Source organism: Eubalaena glacialis, chromosome 7 (genome assembly GCF_028564815.1).
Source record: "Eubalaena glacialis isolate mEubGla1 chromosome 7, mEubGla1.1.hap2.+ XY, whole genome shotgun sequence".
Taxonomy (NCBI): Eukaryota; Metazoa; Chordata; class Mammalia; order Artiodactyla; family Balaenidae; genus Eubalaena; species Eubalaena glacialis.
Window position 1 is genome coordinate 42070430 of NC_083722.1, and position 17181 is coordinate 42087610.

Sequence of the window (17181 nt, forward strand, 5' to 3'; positions counted from 1 at the left end):
AATCACGGTCAAGAGGAAGTTTCTGAAGTGAGCGTGTAAAAAAGAATCATGAAAGAGAACTCTATGACTCATGATGACATTCTGGAATGAAACAGTAAATATTGATTTAGCAGATATCTTATGATCTCAAACAGAATTACGCATCCTTGAAAAGAAAGGGCAACCTTGCCAGTCACAGGAACCCTGCTGACGTGGTCTTTGTCCAACAGAGAACCTGCCTCGCTGTGGTGCCCTGGAGAGCTTGGTGAATGATGTGTCCGATGAGGCCTGGAATGAGCGGGCAGTGAACAGAGTCAGCGCAATCCGATTTCTGGAAGATGAAAAGGATGAGGACGATAATGAAACGGTATGGGATTCGAGCTTCTTGGCTTCCACAGACGTTCAAAATTTAAAAGCCTTCCCAGATTGAAAGTGACACCTGATAAAGATCTCTCTTATTTTCAAATAGTCTTTTCTCTGTTCTGCCTTCAGCATTTAAGAATTTTTTTTAGAAGGCAAAACTGGGAGTTTCTAAGGTTCTGATTCACCAAATGTATATAAGGCAAATGAGACTTTTTCTGTTTGTTTGTTTGAATAGTTTGTGGGTGCTTCTTTTTCTTTATTTGTGATAGTTACCCCTCCTGCCCCCACTGCTTTCTTAAAATTCGTTGGGAATTTTTTCTTTTCTGCTGTTCCCAGTGAACTGAGTCTCTCCCTGCCCTCCACCCCCCTTTATAGCCGTACCACGTGGATTCATCCATGTTTCACCACGTGGCTTAGCTTGCCTGCTGTCCTCCTGGACTTCTTGCTCACCTTCACGTAACCGGGAGCCTTCACCTTCATGCAGAGAGCTTGTGATCTTAGTAGGATTCCCTTATGGGTTTTCATTCAGAAATCAGGAATAGGTTTGAAAGGACCACTCAGCCCTACTTGCCTCCATCCTCCATATGTGTCTCAGCCATTCAGTTGAGTCAGGGACAACTCTTGGAGTCTTCCTGCAATTTGGCTTTGGCTTCTTAAACTCCTTGCACTAATTGAGATTTTCATAAGCAGAACTCAGAGGGAGTATTGCAGCCCCCAAGACAAAGGGCAGTTTTTAAATTACTGCCTGGAGTCTTTGTTATTCCAGCTGTCCCCAAGTGGGCTTTTATTCACTTACAGTAGTAGAGGGCAAAGTAGGAATTAGGCATGACAAAATGACTCCAATGTAAATGACTTTATCTCATGACTTCTTTTTTTTTTTTAATTTTGTGCTTTTAAATTTTATTTTAAAATATTTATCAGTAAGTAAGCACTATCTTTTATATTTACCCACATATTTACCCTTTTCAGCACTCTTCATTCTTTTTTTTTTTTCTTTTTTTTTTTTTAACATCTTTATTGGAGTATAATTGCTTTACAATGGTCTATTAGTTTCTGCTTTATAACAAAGTGAATCAGTTATACATATGTTCCCAGATCTCTTCCCTCTTGCGTCTCCCTCCCTCCCACCCTCCCTATCCCATCCCTCTAGGTGGTCACAAAGCACCGTATCTGATGACTTCTTGGAGCATGATTATTTCACCAGTTACTCATTGCCTTAGTACTGCTCCTCCTTTGTTAACCTATCGTAGCTCCTCCTGAAACTCCCAGACTGGCCATTTATAAGATGTAAATGCTGTTTTAGGAGCAAAAGAGCACATAACATGTTAAATAATATAATTTTAAAAACATTGCCCATACCCTGTCACTTCACTTCCCACCCTGTGGTCTTTATTAGAAAAATGTGAACTTTCTTCAGTAGGTCATAAATAAAACACAACAGCAAAATTAGAAAAGAAGTCCTTTCTCACTTCCCTTTTCCTTCACCTCCCGTGCCTCATGGGTTGAAGAAAGCCAGAACCGCTTCAGATAATAGTAGAACATTCTAGGGATTTTAATTTTAGAATCTTTTTGACTCCTTTCTCTTCTTCCTCCCCGTCCCCCCCCCCCTGCACAATTCTATCTCACAAATCTTTTATTTTTTCTTACTGTACATGGAACTTTGTTCTTATCGTTAACACTCATTTCGTATTTTACAAAGTATTCTTTTATTCTGAAAGGAGCCCTTCCATCTTGACTAGGTAAGTTATACTCAACACTTTCATCTTCCCTTAACCACGAGGGAGCAGTTGATAAATGCACGTACCTCCAAAGCAAGCTTTTCGCCCACTCTGCTTCTTAACCTCCAGGAAGGGGAGACCTGTGTTGGAAAGCTACCCGGGAAGCTTCGCATTTGAAGGAGTGATGGAGTAAAACCCAGACACTCACCCCGCTCTTTGCTTTTCAGAGAACACTCCTGAGACGAGCCACGCCCCACCCAGGCGAGCTCAAGAACATGAAAAAGACGGTGGAAAATTTACGGAACGACAGGAACGCTGCTAAAGGACTGGATTCCAACAAAAACGAGGTCAACCACACCATTGACCGCGTGACCACGTCGGTGTAGATGGCGCGTCCACGTCATACCTCCCGAGTCATCCTGCTGCGGAGCCAGCCTTTCCCCGCGTGGAGCCCCCAGAGGCCCTGGCCTCCAGCGGACCCCGCACCGGTCCCCACCCATGCGTCGGGATGCTGCGACCCCGCGAAGTGCCTTACTCTGATCCGGCAGCCAGTCACTGCACCCGTCCGTGGTCTCCGGCCTGATTTTTTTTTTTTTTTTTTCCTAAATTTCAGTTGTTTGTAATAAGTAGAATACACTACTGACAACATCTGACCTTTGTTTTTGTCTTGTGTTGGGGTCAGGGAGAGCAGGAAGGGGAATTTTGATCCTCTTCCCTCCCATGAAGTGCTGGGACATTGTGAACCCAAGTTCTCTTGGACCTACTGATGAGAGAGAGTTTTATGTATGGGGGAAAAAATTGATACTTTTTTAAACCCTTTTTGGCAGCTCAGATGGTGTACATTTAAACGTTTTGTATAGGTATTTCATAACAAAAAATATGTATTTCTTTTTGTGATTTTATCTTGGAAACGGTACGTGCAGGAAAAAAAACAACCACCAGTCCTAAAGTATTTGTTTTTATTTGTACCATCCACTTGTGCCTTACTGTAGCCCGTGTCCTGTCAAACCAGTTGTCACAATGGCATCTTTGAGCAGAGAGGAGGCTGGAAAGGTGGTACTTTGAAAGCAGTGTTGGATTTTAATCAGTAATCTACCAGGTGGATTTGTTTTTTACCAAAAGGAAGAGTTACCACCAATTCGTAAATTATACCAGTTGATTTTTTTTTTTAAAGATGAACCAAAGGATTAGACTGCTAATATTTCATTTCTTTTACAGTCTGACTTTTTCATGAATGAGTCTCTTAGGATGAGTGTTGTGTCTGCTTGTACCTGCTCAGAAGGTATGTGCCATTTGTAAAATAAAACAGAGCAGAAAAGCACAAAAAGAGAAAACCGGTTCAGAAATTCAGTGGGGAAATACATTATGTACTATTAAAGAAAGTACGGTTTTTACTGAAGAAAGCTTTAAAAGTTTTATATCGAGATATAAAACCACAATAAAGCAGAATAACCTACAACCCCGTTAGAAACGTTGCTGTGTTTATAAGTGCAATTTAATTTGTAAATAGAGTTTGGATCAAAGTATAACAAAATATTGCTTCAAGTTTTAATTTTAAGTCTGCTAATTTAAGGGGTCTGGGGGTATGTTTTGGTGTATTTCTGTTGGTTTCTTTTTTTAAATTTTGTATGATGTGATAAAAGAGGAATGAAAAGCGCCTGTCCCTGTGTGGTGTTTAGGAAAATCATGCTGTTGGTGTTGTCTTTTTATTCTTTCCATGAAATAAAGTCACCCTGGACATGAGCTGTTACAGCTTTTTAAAGTTGATTTCTCCTCGTATGTTCAAATGATAGAAGGCAGCCGAGTTCTTTAAGAATGCCCTCCCTTTCCTCAAATACCTGAGCCGCCGGTGGTTTTATGCTAACCTCCTGTGGGTCTGAGTACCCCTTCCTCCCACGCGAGGCGAAGCCCAGCATCGCCTTCAAGTCTGGCTCCTCACCTTGGGTTGGGGCTGTCTGGCCAGTCAGACTCCTTAGAAACCTGCTTTCAACCAACCAACTGCGATACCTTCTTTTACTACCAGGAGTTTCACTTTGCTTTTTCGGTGGTTTGTATGGGCGTGTACATTTCTAAGACTGTTGACGTGAAAGCACATGGCACATAAGTGGTTTTCGGCTGCTCAGTTTTATCTCTCCGTCCCTCATCTGTGGGCACCCCTTTCCTTGTCTCCATTTTAAGATTCCAGCATACTCGGTTTTGTTTTGCACAGATGATGCCACAGACTCATGGGCTGATAAGAGCAGCAGATCGGCTTTATTTAAGGAGAGTTTTCTTGACCCTGAAGAATGGATACAACTTCCCTGGTATTTTGTTCGTTTGTCTTCATCTAAAGCCCACCCTTTACTACTCAGTTCACCATGGCTTTGGTGGAATAGAGGTGGACAGAATAGTGTGTGTGTTTGAATTTTTCTAGAAAATTCTACGTACCTAATTACTTGTTTCCTTTGGCCTGTCTCTTCTACTTTACATTCACTTGGGGTTTTTTGCTTTGTTTTGCTTTTTGTTTTCAGTCTTGGGATTAGTTTCCTCCCCCTTCCTTGAGCAGGAAAAGTCACCTTCACCTTAGTCGTTTATTCTGGGTGACACTACGATGCTCCTACCCTCCTGATGCTGGGACAGGTGTAGGCGTCATGATGGAAACAGCACCCACCAGTCAGACCCAACCCAAGAACATGCCAGCCTTTTCCAAGGAAAAGGAAACAAATAATTAGGTACATAGAAACTCCTAGAAAAATTTAAACACACACACTGTTCTGTCCACCTCTGTTCCACCAAAGCCATGGTGAACTGAATAGTAAAGGGTGGACTTTATATGAAAACAAACAAAAACCACCATGGAAGTTCTCTCTGTTCTTCAGGGTCAAGATTTCTCCTTAAATAAAGCCAATCTGCTTCTCTATCAGCCCATGAGCCTAAGCATCATGTTTTTTTTTTTCATTTTAAAAAATTCTTCCTTTATTGGTAAAAAACAGAGTGATTCTACAAAGCAATTTCAAGGGCCATCAAAGTGTTAAAGCCATCAGGTGTGTTAGGCAACAGGCATAAGCATCATATTTATAAAATAAAACCGAGTATGCCAGAATCTTAAAATGGAGAAAAGGAAAGGGGTGCCCACAGATGAGGGAGCAACGTTTCTTGTCGTTATAAGGAAAATTTAAACGTGAAAGGATGCCTTGTGAGGCTAGTGCCAGAAGTTCCTGACCTTTTCCTGAGGAATCCTGCTCCACAGCCCTGTCAGCCTCTACCCCCTGTCTGGCCCTTCCTTTAGGAAAGGAAGGAGTAGCTGTAAGGCCTGACTGTTTGTCTTGGGGGGAGTGACAGGTAAAAGCAGGGAAGACTAGTATGACCTGTTCATCCACTTGTTTGTAGCCCCTAGTTCCTCTTTTTTAGCAAGGAAATTACACCTAAGTGGATAAAACCTTCAAAATGTAGAGGGGATAAAATCATGAAATCACTGATGATGAAAAGAGGGGCAGGTGAGAAAACTATTGATAGAACAGTTTGCCTGGATCTTCTGTTTTTTTCTGGAAAGTTTGGAGCAATGGTCCTGACCAACCCAATCTTTCTACCTAAAAACTTCCCGGGGTAAAGAAGCACAGGTAAGTCTTTGACAGCCATCTTGCCATCTCTTGTGAAATGGACCACACCCAAGAAGGCATGCATAATGGATGGGGTGGAGGCTGGGAAAATTCCTTCTTTGTCGGAAAGTTACTCTGAGCAGCCAGTTCTAATCTTATAAGATGACTGACACCCCTGCTACGGGCATGCTGGCTGGCGGGCAGCAAGGCTGCACAAACACACACAGTCTGACCAGGGACGGCCTTGGAGCTGCTTGTTAATGGGAGGCAAGCAGGGACCTTGCAGCTGGGTGAGAGTTAAAATCTCACATCAGCCTTTAGTGTTGACTTCACCCAACTTTCCAAAGAGCCAATTAAAAAAACTTTAAAATATGGGTAATCAAAACCATACAAAAGTAGAATGATGTAGTGGACCCCCAGAGTCAGCAATTAGCAACATGAGACCAGTGCTAAGCCATTTTACAAGATATTGAGTAGAGTTCCCTGTGTTATATGGTAGGTCCTTGTTGTTTATCTATTTTATATACAGCAGTATCAATCCCAACCTCCCAATTTATCCCTCCCCCCGCTTCCCCTTTGGTAACCATAAGTTTGTTTCCTATGTCTGTGAGTGTATTTCTGCCTTGTAAATAAGTTTTTTTTTTTTTTTTTTTTTTTAGATTCCACATACAAGCGATATCATATGATATTTGTCTTTCTCTGTCTGACTTACTTCACTTAGTATGACAATGTCCATGTCCATCCATGTTGCTGCAAATGCTAAGCCATTTTAAAGGAATCAAATTATGTTTTAAAATACATCCATAAAGAGAAGACTGTACAATGAAATAATTAAAAAACTCGGGGGGAACAGAGAGCAAGTATACCTTTTAAAGTAGCACTTTGGAGTTTAAAATTTTGAGAGTCAGCACAGCACAGCCGTTGCAATCATATGGACGTGGGTTTGAATCCCAGCCCTGCCATGTGACTTTGGATAAGCGACTTAACCTTCCCGGTCCTTCATCTCTAAAATGGGGCAGTGATACCTCTTACAGGCTCAGAGTGAGGATGAAATGGGTTGCATAGGACACAAGCTCTCAGGAAGTGTGTGGCTGCAACTATTACAGGTCTTTGCTGCTGTTGTTATTATAATGGTGTTATTAGCGGCTCTGCACTTCCTACCACGGACTCAGCAGTGTGTGATCACCAGTGTCTTGTTCACCAGAAATGAGGACACATGCTAGTTCTCTGGTGAAGAAAACTTCATCTGAAAACTCTCTCTTCTACGATATTCTCTAGAGACCCATGAGTTATGTAATGGGTGACGGAAGTTTTGTCTGGTCAGCTCACTTAATGGTAAGGTTAGCAATGGTCCCCTGGTAACCCCTTCATTGTAACTGGACTTTACTAAGCTAGCTGTCCTCAAGGGAAAGCTAGTTTCTACCAAGAAACCAATAAACGCCTAATTGAGAAAAAGATCCCTGGGTTTCCAGGCCATGTCCCCTCTCTGCCAAGTCCTCAGTGTTCTAGGCTTTGGTCTGTTGTGCCCATTTAGTATCTTTATTTCACCTTTGATTTTCATAACTCCCTCCTTTTTCCCCTCTTGCTGTGTTCTGTCTCTTCTCTCTCCAAGGGAGACCTCTGAGGCTTTTCTGTACCAGGACGGGCAAGTAGACTTAAGACATGGAGCATCAGTGGGAAAGAAACCTACTGGATAAAAGAAATCAATGCAGCCTGAGCTGGTGCACGTGCGGTCCACTCCCATCTTGCTGGAGTGTTTTCTTTTTGAAAAGCTGACAGCTGGTGGGAAGGGGAGACCGACCAGAAGAACCTGATCTGGTTACCTTCATTCAGTAGGCTGTGGGGAAGGTTCGAGACGAGCTTTTGTGTCTTACAATTGGCAGATGAACAGTGTAAACTGTGCGAGTGGGCAGTCCCTCCCTGTGACAGACCCCTGAGCTCTGACTGGGTGAGAATCTAATTGGGTTGATCCTCCAAGGGCCTTGCAAGGCATCAAGAGTTTAATTTCTAAGCAAATGATGAGCTGCCCCTTGGTATGGTGAAATGGCAGTTATGATGGCTGCTGTTTACTGAGCACTTACTATGTGCCACACCCCAGGCTGACTGAACACAGTCTCAGTTTTCCAGAACAGCCCATGAGGTAGGTTGTGGCATTTCCATTTTGCAAAGGAGAGAATTAGGATGCAGCTAGTTTTGATGTATTTGTAGGTTGTGGCATTTCCATTTTGCAAAGGAGAGAATTAGGGTTCAGCTAGTTTTGATGTATTTGTGGGAGGAGGGGAGCTCCATGTCCTTCTATTCCATCATCTTGATCTCTCCCTGCAAGATTCAGATAGTTTTCACGACTTTTCCAAGATCAAACAGTAAATGACAAAGTTGGAATTTGATTCACATCTCCGTTGACTAGACTCTGATCTCCATTACTCCCTTATTTTCCTTTGCCCCCATCCCTCCCTCAGCTAAAACACTGTGAAGCTGCAACTGTATTCAGAGTTGTATTTATTGTAGACGTGATGGTTCTGTTTTAATTTTCTGGGATCATTTAGGCCTAGGTTATGGACAAAGACTGGCATAGAACTCAGTGAAATTTAGCACCATCTCTGCAGACCTGGATCTTCCTCTGTGCCCAGTTTGGGTAGCAAATGCTATGCCCCCCACTCCCCTCCACGCCTCCCCTCCACCCCTCCCCCTGCCCACCCCACATCATGTCCTATGGCAAGGGCTATGAAAACGTTCATGGGATCTCTGTTCTACCATCTCAGACTGTGTGCAATCCTCGAGAAACTTGGGAGAAAAAGTATTTGGTTAGTGGGTGACCAGAAAAAAATTGATATATATATTTTAAATATTGACTGAAGTGACAGTTGGGGAACTGGCTCTTGAGAGAGCTCTAACATGTTTCAAAAATTGGCAGTTAGCCCTGGCGTGAGCTAGTTAATCAGGAGCGATCTTCATCCTCACTACCTTTCACAGCCTCCCCTTGGAGAAAAGACAGGTAAGGAAGACTTGGAGATCAAGAGTGCTGCAGCTTGACCTCGATGCAGTTTGAGGGGAAATAGGAAAGGTGACTCGTGATTTATTATTTCAGATCCTCCCTTTAAAAAGTGTTGTGAAAGATTTGACAAATAGTGATTACTCCCCTTTAGGAATTTTCGTTTAATCATAGACGCAGCAAAGCAGAAGAATAGAAAACTTGTGTGACTGAGCAGCATTTAATTTTGTTGGAAACTGGCTCGATCACCCTGGTTGTAGGAAGAGACAGCCTTGGGCAGTCTTCGCGTGGCAGGAAACTGGGAGCATCGGGGCCTGATGGACACCTGATACCATGTAAATAGAATCCACAGAAGCTTCTCTAGAGGGGCTTTCTCAAGCTAAGGGCTGGCTGTTTGCACACAGGTTTGCTCCTGTCTGGACCCCAGCATCCTGTGTTAACACACCTGGCTGCGGCCTCCCATCCTTCCCGGCCGTAGGTGTGAGGGCTTGTTTGTTTAAACCTTGATGAGCACTGCTTGGAAAAACAAAACAACACACTCACTTGTCTGGGCATAGAATATTCTTCCTGAATTGTTGTCCTGCCCATTGGCCCAGAGGCACTCTGGGTGGGGCGAGTTTCGGGGTTGGTTTGGGGAGTTTCGGGACTGGGCTGTGGGCTGGGTCTGTCAGGTGGGGGTCGCTCTTGGCTGTCGTCATTCTGGAACGTCTGAGGGTCAGGGAGCATCCCCCATAGATGACTGCGGGGTCGTTAGGTTCTGGCCCTGCCACTTTCTCCCATGAGGGCGGACACACCTGGATAGCCATTTACCCTAATCCTAGCCCTATCCCTGCTGGATGGGAGGGAACCCTCATCTGGGTTGTATTCTCACCTGGACACCTGAAAAATCACCAGCTGGATGGGGTCCCTGCTTGATGGTGACTCCCTCCCATCAGCGGCTGCCTGTCTCCGCATCTTCATCCCTCCCCAGCCGTCACCCCGTGTTGATGTTGCCATCGGATGAAGGTGGTGTGCCCAGGGCCTGGATGGAAGCAGACCTTTGGAAACCCAGCGTTTGTCACCTGTGGTGATTGACTCTAAGCCAGCTACCCAACCTCCTCTTCCTCATCTTGGTGTGCACATAGGTTGTTAGAAGAAACATGTCAACAAACTACGCTGAAGCTCTGGCCTGGTTCTTTCCCTCTAATCACAGCTGCTGGTGATAGGGTCGCATTGCTCTTTAAGGAGCTGGCATGGGGCAGCCAGAAAAATCAGTGCCTGCCTCCCCGTCTCCCCCCTCGGTGCTCGGGGGGAGGCGGGGGCGAGCCCATTCCTGCTCACCATCCGTGACCTGGGACCACTACAACATTCTGTCTTTCTTGGAGGCAACGTGCACCAGAGCCGCTTGGTGGCCGTGGTAAATTGGATTGCTGGGTCCCACCCCCAGAGTCTGATTGGGGAGGGCTAGGTTGGGGTCCGAAAATCTGCATGTCTAACAAGTTCCCAAATTCCCAAGTTCCCAGTGTAATGGCTGGCCCAGCGCCCACACTAAGAGAATCACTGCTCTGTGTATTGGGAGGAGCAGAAGCCTTAGAGTTAAGCAGAGCTGGGTTTAAAAGCTACAGCACTTACTTAATTTTGAGACCTTGAGAGGTTTTTCTTAATTTCCCCAAGTCTCAGTTGACTCAGTTTTAAAATGGGAATAATACCTAGTGGAAGATTTTTTTAGAGAATTAGGGGACAAAGCTGGCACAGAGTAGGCTTTCAGGAATTGCCAGCTCCTCGGCTGACCTGAAGTGTGTGCGCAGTGGTCCCACAGGTGGGCAGAAGGGCATCTGGTCTCTTTAGCCAAGGGCTGGGCTTGAGGCTTCTGTGAACATATCCAAGCTAATGGGAGTCGAGGAGGTGCCACCAGAATTAGACACTCTGCTTACCTGTGGGGCAGCACCCCAGAGGAAGCCTGGGAATGCTCATGGCCAGATGGGGCTAGAATAGATCAACACTTCCTGACTTGCCCGATGGCAGGAACTGTGTCCTATTCATTTGTGTGTCTGTGCCTGACACTGCAGCCCAAAATCTCCAAACCCATAACCTCTCTTACACCTGGGCTGTTGGAGGAAATCTCCCAACCACGATGTCTCTAAACATTTCAGGGTCCTAAACCTCACCTGTGTTCTTCATGCGCTCATTTTAGTGTCTTAAGAAACTAAAGTCATGTTGCTTTAGTCAACTGTCCCAAGGTTTCATTTTTCTCCCCAAATCCATTATCCTCCTCCTTGTTATTGCAAAGATGATCTTCAAAATGAGTATCTGGTATGGAAAAAAAAAAAAAAAACGTAAATGTTAAATTATATGCCTCATTATTATCTAAAACAAAATTATATATATCATTAAAACTATTGGTGGAAAAACCCAAACGAACTTTTTGGCCAAGCAAATACTTTCATAGAGATCTGACTATTGGTGCTAATCATTTATCATATAATTTCCAAATAAGTTGTGCATTTTTTAGACTTGTTTAATGTAGTGGTCACTAAATGATGTGTTTCTCTGAGCCATGATTTGCTTTGGGAACAATAACAAACTTTTTTTGGACAATATTCCTATCAAAATATTTAAGTGTGGGGGGTCCTTAAACTATGGCTCAGTGCCTGTTTTTGTAAATAAAATTTTGTTGTCACACAGCTGTGTGTATTTGTTTATGTACAGAGATTGGCCCTCAAAGCCTTTTAAAATATTATTTGGCCCTTTACAGATAAAGTTTACAGGCGATTCTGCTTCTAGTCATAGGTCCCATATGGTACTTTTGCCACCAGAGGGCGCTAAGTGTCCTGTTTGCTTATCACAGCCAGAGGCCCATCTGGGCACACTGGCTTCCGGCAGGGGCTGAACTCAGAGAGCCTGCACCTTGGTCCCCGCCTCTGACAGTACAGCCTTCCTGCCACTTGCTCTGCCAACATGGGATGCTCTGGGACATGCGTCCCAGGGCCACCCCTTCTCAGAATGCTCAGGGGCTAGGACAAACCCTTGGTGCCCTTCCTGGGCCTCATGACCATCGTAGGCCTGGCTGAACAATATCGTTTTCTGTGACTTGTCGTCTCCATAATTGAAATTATTTAGCATCCTTCAGGAAGAGTTACAATATTTTAAAAATTGGAAAGGCAGCATGTTTAGATACCTGAATGCCCGCCTTATTTTATGGGGGAAAAGGCAGGCTTTCCCATCCCCCACTAGGGGCGCCCACTGGGCATCCATGCTGGGCTCTCCTTTCCCCAGACCCCACTCCCTGGTCACAACCTGCTCTCCTTAGCCTCTCTCCTCACTTTGCTCCATCAATGACCCACTTTGTCCCTTAACTTCAGCTGCTTCTATAAACTTATTTAAATCGTATCCTAAGTAAGCAATAAACCTTGATCTTAAGTCCCCTCCATAACTACCTTTTCCTCTTTTCTCTGCCAAGTTTCTTGAAAAAGAGGTCTAGTCTTGCTCTCTCTCCTTCTAACCGCCCCCCCCCCCTTCTCCACCCAGCTCCGTGGGCACTTCCTCCAACACGCTGTGGAAAGTGCTCTGATCAGCTCACCAGGCCTCCGTGTTGCCATAGTCAATGGACATTTTCCCCAGCTTTATTGAGATATAACTGACATATTGTGTAAGTTTAAGGTGTAGCATGTGTTGATGTGATACATTTATATTTGCAAAATAATGACCACCGTAGCATTAGCTCCCACGCTGGTGGACATTTTGATTCAGCTCTTGTGTTTCTAGACCCGTCTGGTCTGCTGGATTTGGCTCTGTGGACAGCCCCCGCCTCCTCGGAACTCCCATCCATGCTTTTTCCAATTATTTTTATTGCAAATCAACTTATGAAGGAAACTTCTGCATAGTAACCCAGTATGGGTTACTCAGCTGAAACTAACCTTTCCCAACAGAGTCCTTATCCTTAACTCTATGCAAGAACTCTAATTCCAGTTTCCTTCTTCTTCAGTGCTGGTCACAACCAAGTAATTGATTTCACAACCCAGTAATAGGTCCAATTCTGTAGCTTGAAGCCCGTGCCTTTGCCTCCCCTGACTCTCTTTTCTCTGCTTCTCCTCACACATCTCTCACCATCCTCCTTGGTCCCTTGGAGGGGTCCCTTGGTCCCTCCTTGGTGTTTTCTGATATTCCCAGCATTCTGCCTTCAGCTTTCTGTTCCTTACGTATGCGTTTTCCCTAGGTGGTCCCATCTTTCCTCTTCACGCTGCAGACTGCAAAATCCGTCTCCACTCCAGACCCACACACTGTGCTCCTGCAGGAAATGATGTCGGACCCAGATTCGATTCCCAGAGCCCTGCCCTGGGTCAGGTCAGGGGAGACTGGTCATCGGGTTGAAACAACCTGGGGCGAATCTAGGACAAAGCCACCAGCAAAACCAAAATAAAAAGCCATCTGGGTTTTTCTGCGTGGACCTTAGACAGAACCAGTGTTCTCCATTGTAGAGTTCCCGAGTTTCTCTTCCCTATGTTTCTCATTCCCTGCTCTTTTGTTAGAAGTAAGCCGCTAAGCCCAGCCCACACTCTAGGGGACTCGTCTGGCTTTATCATCAGTAGAAGAAGAGATAATAGCTCTCCTTTACTGAGTGACCGCCATTATGTTTCAGGTACCATCCAGGCTGCAGAACACACACTAGTTCAATTCAGTTTTAATTCCCACAACACTCGGAGCTTGGTGGTCTTATCCACATTTGAACGACTAAGACATTGAGGCGTAAATAGATAACTGACTTGCTCACAGTGGCAGCTCTTGTGCTTGAACCAGGCCTGTTCGACTCCTCCAACGGTCACTTGCAAAGGCAGTCCCAGCCCCAGTGTTTGCAAAACTCTTCAGCTCAAAAGCCAAATTGGGGTTGGTGCTGACAGAAAGAGAGAGTACACAGAAATACAAGCTACTCCAGCGCGGCCTCTTGATTGGTCCCCCAGGTCAGGCTCCAGGCCAATCAACTGCAGCGGGTGTGGGGGGAGTCCAGTTGAATAAAAATGGCGGAGGGTGATGAACCCCCAGGAAGCTTCTTACACTTGATTGGCATCTGTGGTTCAACTGGTAGGAAGTTGTATGGGGGGGGGGGGAGGAAAGAAGGGGAAGGTGAGGTGTAGTGGGTGTTTGTGACGTGGGTGTGGTGAGGAAGGGGCGGTGATGAGAGGACATTGGGCTTGGAAATAGAACACGTGGGGGAGGTAAAGAGATTGGTTCCAGAAGAAGAGGAAAGGCATTTGCGTACTTGACAGACCTGTTGTAAAAACTTCTGAAGTGGAAATGTAGTTTCATGGTATGTAGTGAACTTTTGGAAGAGAGATACAATGTTATCATGGAATAAGAATCGCAGGCGGGTGTTCCCCACATGTTAAAGATGCCAGGGAAAAGCCTACCCGAATTGGGTATTTTCAGTGGCGACCCCCATTTTCCCCACTACTGGACTCTCTGTTGGGCCAGGCTTCCCCGTTACGTTTATGCATCGTATCGAGTTAACCTCTGCCTGCCTCTCAGTCTGACAGTATTTCAGCCTAAGAAATTGAGGATTTTCCAGAGCTCTGGCTGAGATAAACTCCCCCGTTCACTTTCTAGACACAGCCCATCTTTTGAGAGTTGCACAGCGTGTAGGCACTGTTTCTATTCCTGTGGGTGCCTGGTACTCTGACTTTTACTGTCTGAAGTCGTTTCTTTACCGTCTTGGAATGGCAAACAGGGAAACTGTAGATGACCGCGTGAAGACAAACTAGAAACCACTTTACTTCTGGTTTGCTTTACTGTTGTTGTGAGTCCCTGGGTCACTGGCTCTGAGATGGAGATTTGCGTGCAGGAGGTTTGCTGGGAAATGTTCTCTGTGGCAACCGTTGAAGGGGGTGTGAAAAGCAGGACTGGGTGTCTGGGGAAGCCAAACAGCAAGGCCACTGGGGCAGAGGCTTCAGCCCGTCTGATGGGTGCTTGGGAGCCCAAGCGAAGCAGGAAGGTGGCCTTTGCACCCATGACCAGTAATTAATGTGGCCTTCAGTGGAGGTCAGCTCCTGGGTTGGGGTGGGGACCCACGGGCAGACATCAGTGGCCAACTCACTGGACAGCTGGGCCGGCAGCACCCCACCTCTGATTGAGCATCTGTGCTGCCTGCTCTGCAGATGTTGTGTCCACGCCAATGATCTTAAATATCTGGTTATTGTCTGGGTATTTGTTCAATTTCAAATTTTCTCCTGGGATTCATTTAAAAAAAAATTATTTATTGTATCTTGTGGCAAGAGATTAGGAAATTATTGACTTCTTAAACAACACTGTATCCTGACTCCAAATGCCCTAAATTGTCTTCTGAACCTGAAGCACATAGTTTATATTTTTTTCTCCTCTTTCTGGTTGTTAATCCCAGGAGAGCCTTCACTGTCTTCTACATCGTGAATTAGGACTAAACCACTCAGGATACAATTTGTCAGTAATGGTTTTAGCTAATCAAAGGGCTGGAGAGGTTGGATTCTTTTACTTTTTTCTTAGGGAATATTTAAAAAGTAGTTGTACAAAATGGCAAATAGTCCGTGATCTCCTGTTTCCCTGATTTGCTGAAGTCTCCGTTTCTCCATCATCAACCGAAAAAATCCAAAGTCAATGTGGGCGCTCAGCATCCAGTGAGAGATTGGCCAGGAGAAACAAAGGCTCCTTATTACTCCGCTAAAAAGGTTTAAAAGAGCCAATGGCCACTTTGATTTTTATCCAATATACAGTTATATTTTATGTGCATTTCAAAAAATACTATATAAAATTGTCTCATTTATGCAAACACAAAAAAATTGCCTCAGGGAGCCCCAGTCTGAGTGGAGACACAGCCCCACCCTCAGGGAGCCCCAGTTATCCTTAGAAAGAGTTGGAATTTGCTGGGACTCTCCCCTCTCCCAGTAGCCCCCACCCAGGTGTCTGCCCCCTCCTCAAGGCCTGCAGGAGGGTCTTCAAAGGGACCCACTCCAGACATCTAGGTCTGGGCCTCTCAGTCTCAAAGTCTAAGTAGGTGGAAGAGGGACCCTCCTGAGAAAGCTCAGTCCAGAAACCAGCTGGACAGCTGAGTTAAAGAGAGCTGCTTCAGGGTAGGGATGGACCAGACTTCCCAGAGCTTGTCATTAGTTTTCTCCTGCTGAGATGGGGGTGCAAGTGTGAGAGGTCCCCTGAAGGGACCCAATGGGCCACCTGGAGGGGCTGACACGGCTCAGCAGAGAGAAGCTAAGGATGGGAGGGGCTCCTAGGAGCTTGAGGATGGAGATACTTGTGTTGGGGTGGAGAGAACTACAGGGGAAGGTCCACATTGATGATGAGGGTTCCCAAAACACATACACAAGCACCAAGGAGTGGGACAGTCAGCTTTCCGCATGGCCCGGCCCAGAGGGCATGAAGCCAGACATCAGTGCCAGTCAGGGGAGTACTTTCCTTCCTCCTGACCTCATCCTCTTCTTCTCACAGATCTTTCTTCACCACTACAGGGGGCAGTTCTGTGGGGCTGGCATCCTGCCCGGAGCATGGCCTCCCTCGAGGAAGGTTCCCATCTCACGCCCATCAGACAGGGGCCTGGGTTTCACACTTCTGGATCAAGGATATTTGCCTTAGTTATAAGAGACTAGAAAAATCAGAGGGACAGCCTGGATTTTCAAAGGGTCTGGAGAAACTTGGGGACGGAAATGATTTTCTACTTCTATTTCCCCATGTCAGACTTGTTTAATAATTCAAATTTTCCTGCCTATTTTTTAACTTGTAAAGTATGGGAAATGTTTATTATTCCTTGTGATTTCTGCCATAATTAAAGAAAATCAAGAGGCAAAGCAATGAGCTAAGGAAACTTTCTAAAAGATGGCTTCTGAAAAATGGCAGGATGATGTGTGCTTGTGTGTGTGTGTGTGTGTGTGTGTGTCATCAGTGAGTTCTTTTCCTTTTTCCCCTTCTCAGAGTAAGGGGCATGGATACCTGCATTTCTGTTTTAATAGGCACTTCTTGGTAAGCATCCTAAACCTTTCTGGCCCCAGCCTAGCTGGACTGGTGCCAATGCCCTCCATGTAGGATAAAATTAGTGGGGAAGTCAATCACCTGGTCCCGTCTTGCCTCCCAGGATGTGGGTAAGAGGCTCCTGAAACCTCCTAAGAGCTCCTTTGCCAGGTTCCCACTGGGGCTCATTACAGGGAAAGGTGGTTTTTTGGACATGCTCAGCTCAGCTAATGAAAAATGGAAGGAAGAGTCAGTCCAAGCTGAGGAGATAGAGCTTCCACCTGCGAACGTGAGAGAATAGGTCCTTGGAAATAGAATATACTAGGTTTTTAAAAAATTAGTTTTAGGCCTTTCTCTTTGCAGCTATAAAATGAAATATTAACTAAAGAAATATGCTTCTACTTATAGCCCCCAAAAAGTGTGCTCTGAATGGAGATGATAATATTGCCATTTTGGGTTGATTCTTTCCTCCTGGCTAGTGTGGGTTGCCTCGATTCTCCCCATCCTCTCAGCACTGGTCCCCTTTGTGTTTGGTGGCATGTTGCCATGGTACCATCAAGAAGCACTTTCCTGCCATGACCTGTTAATG

The 17181-nt window shown here is 45.2% G+C and overlaps 1 protein-coding gene across 1 annotated transcript in view; it reads left to right on the forward strand.

Annotated features, from left to right (window-relative positions):
- The window catches only part of LRRC1 (leucine rich repeat containing 1), a 131930-nt gene extending 128127 nt beyond the window's left edge, over window positions 1-3803 (forward strand). The window contains exons 13-14 of the mRNA XM_061195172.1: window positions 210-346; window positions 2288-3803. Coding sequence (XP_061051155.1) covers window positions 210-346; window positions 2288-2446 — 296 coding nt within the window. The 3' untranslated portion in view covers window positions 2447-3803. The remainder of the gene's footprint in view (window positions 1-209; window positions 347-2287) is intronic.
- The last annotated feature ends 13378 nt before the right edge of the window (window positions 3804-17181 follow it).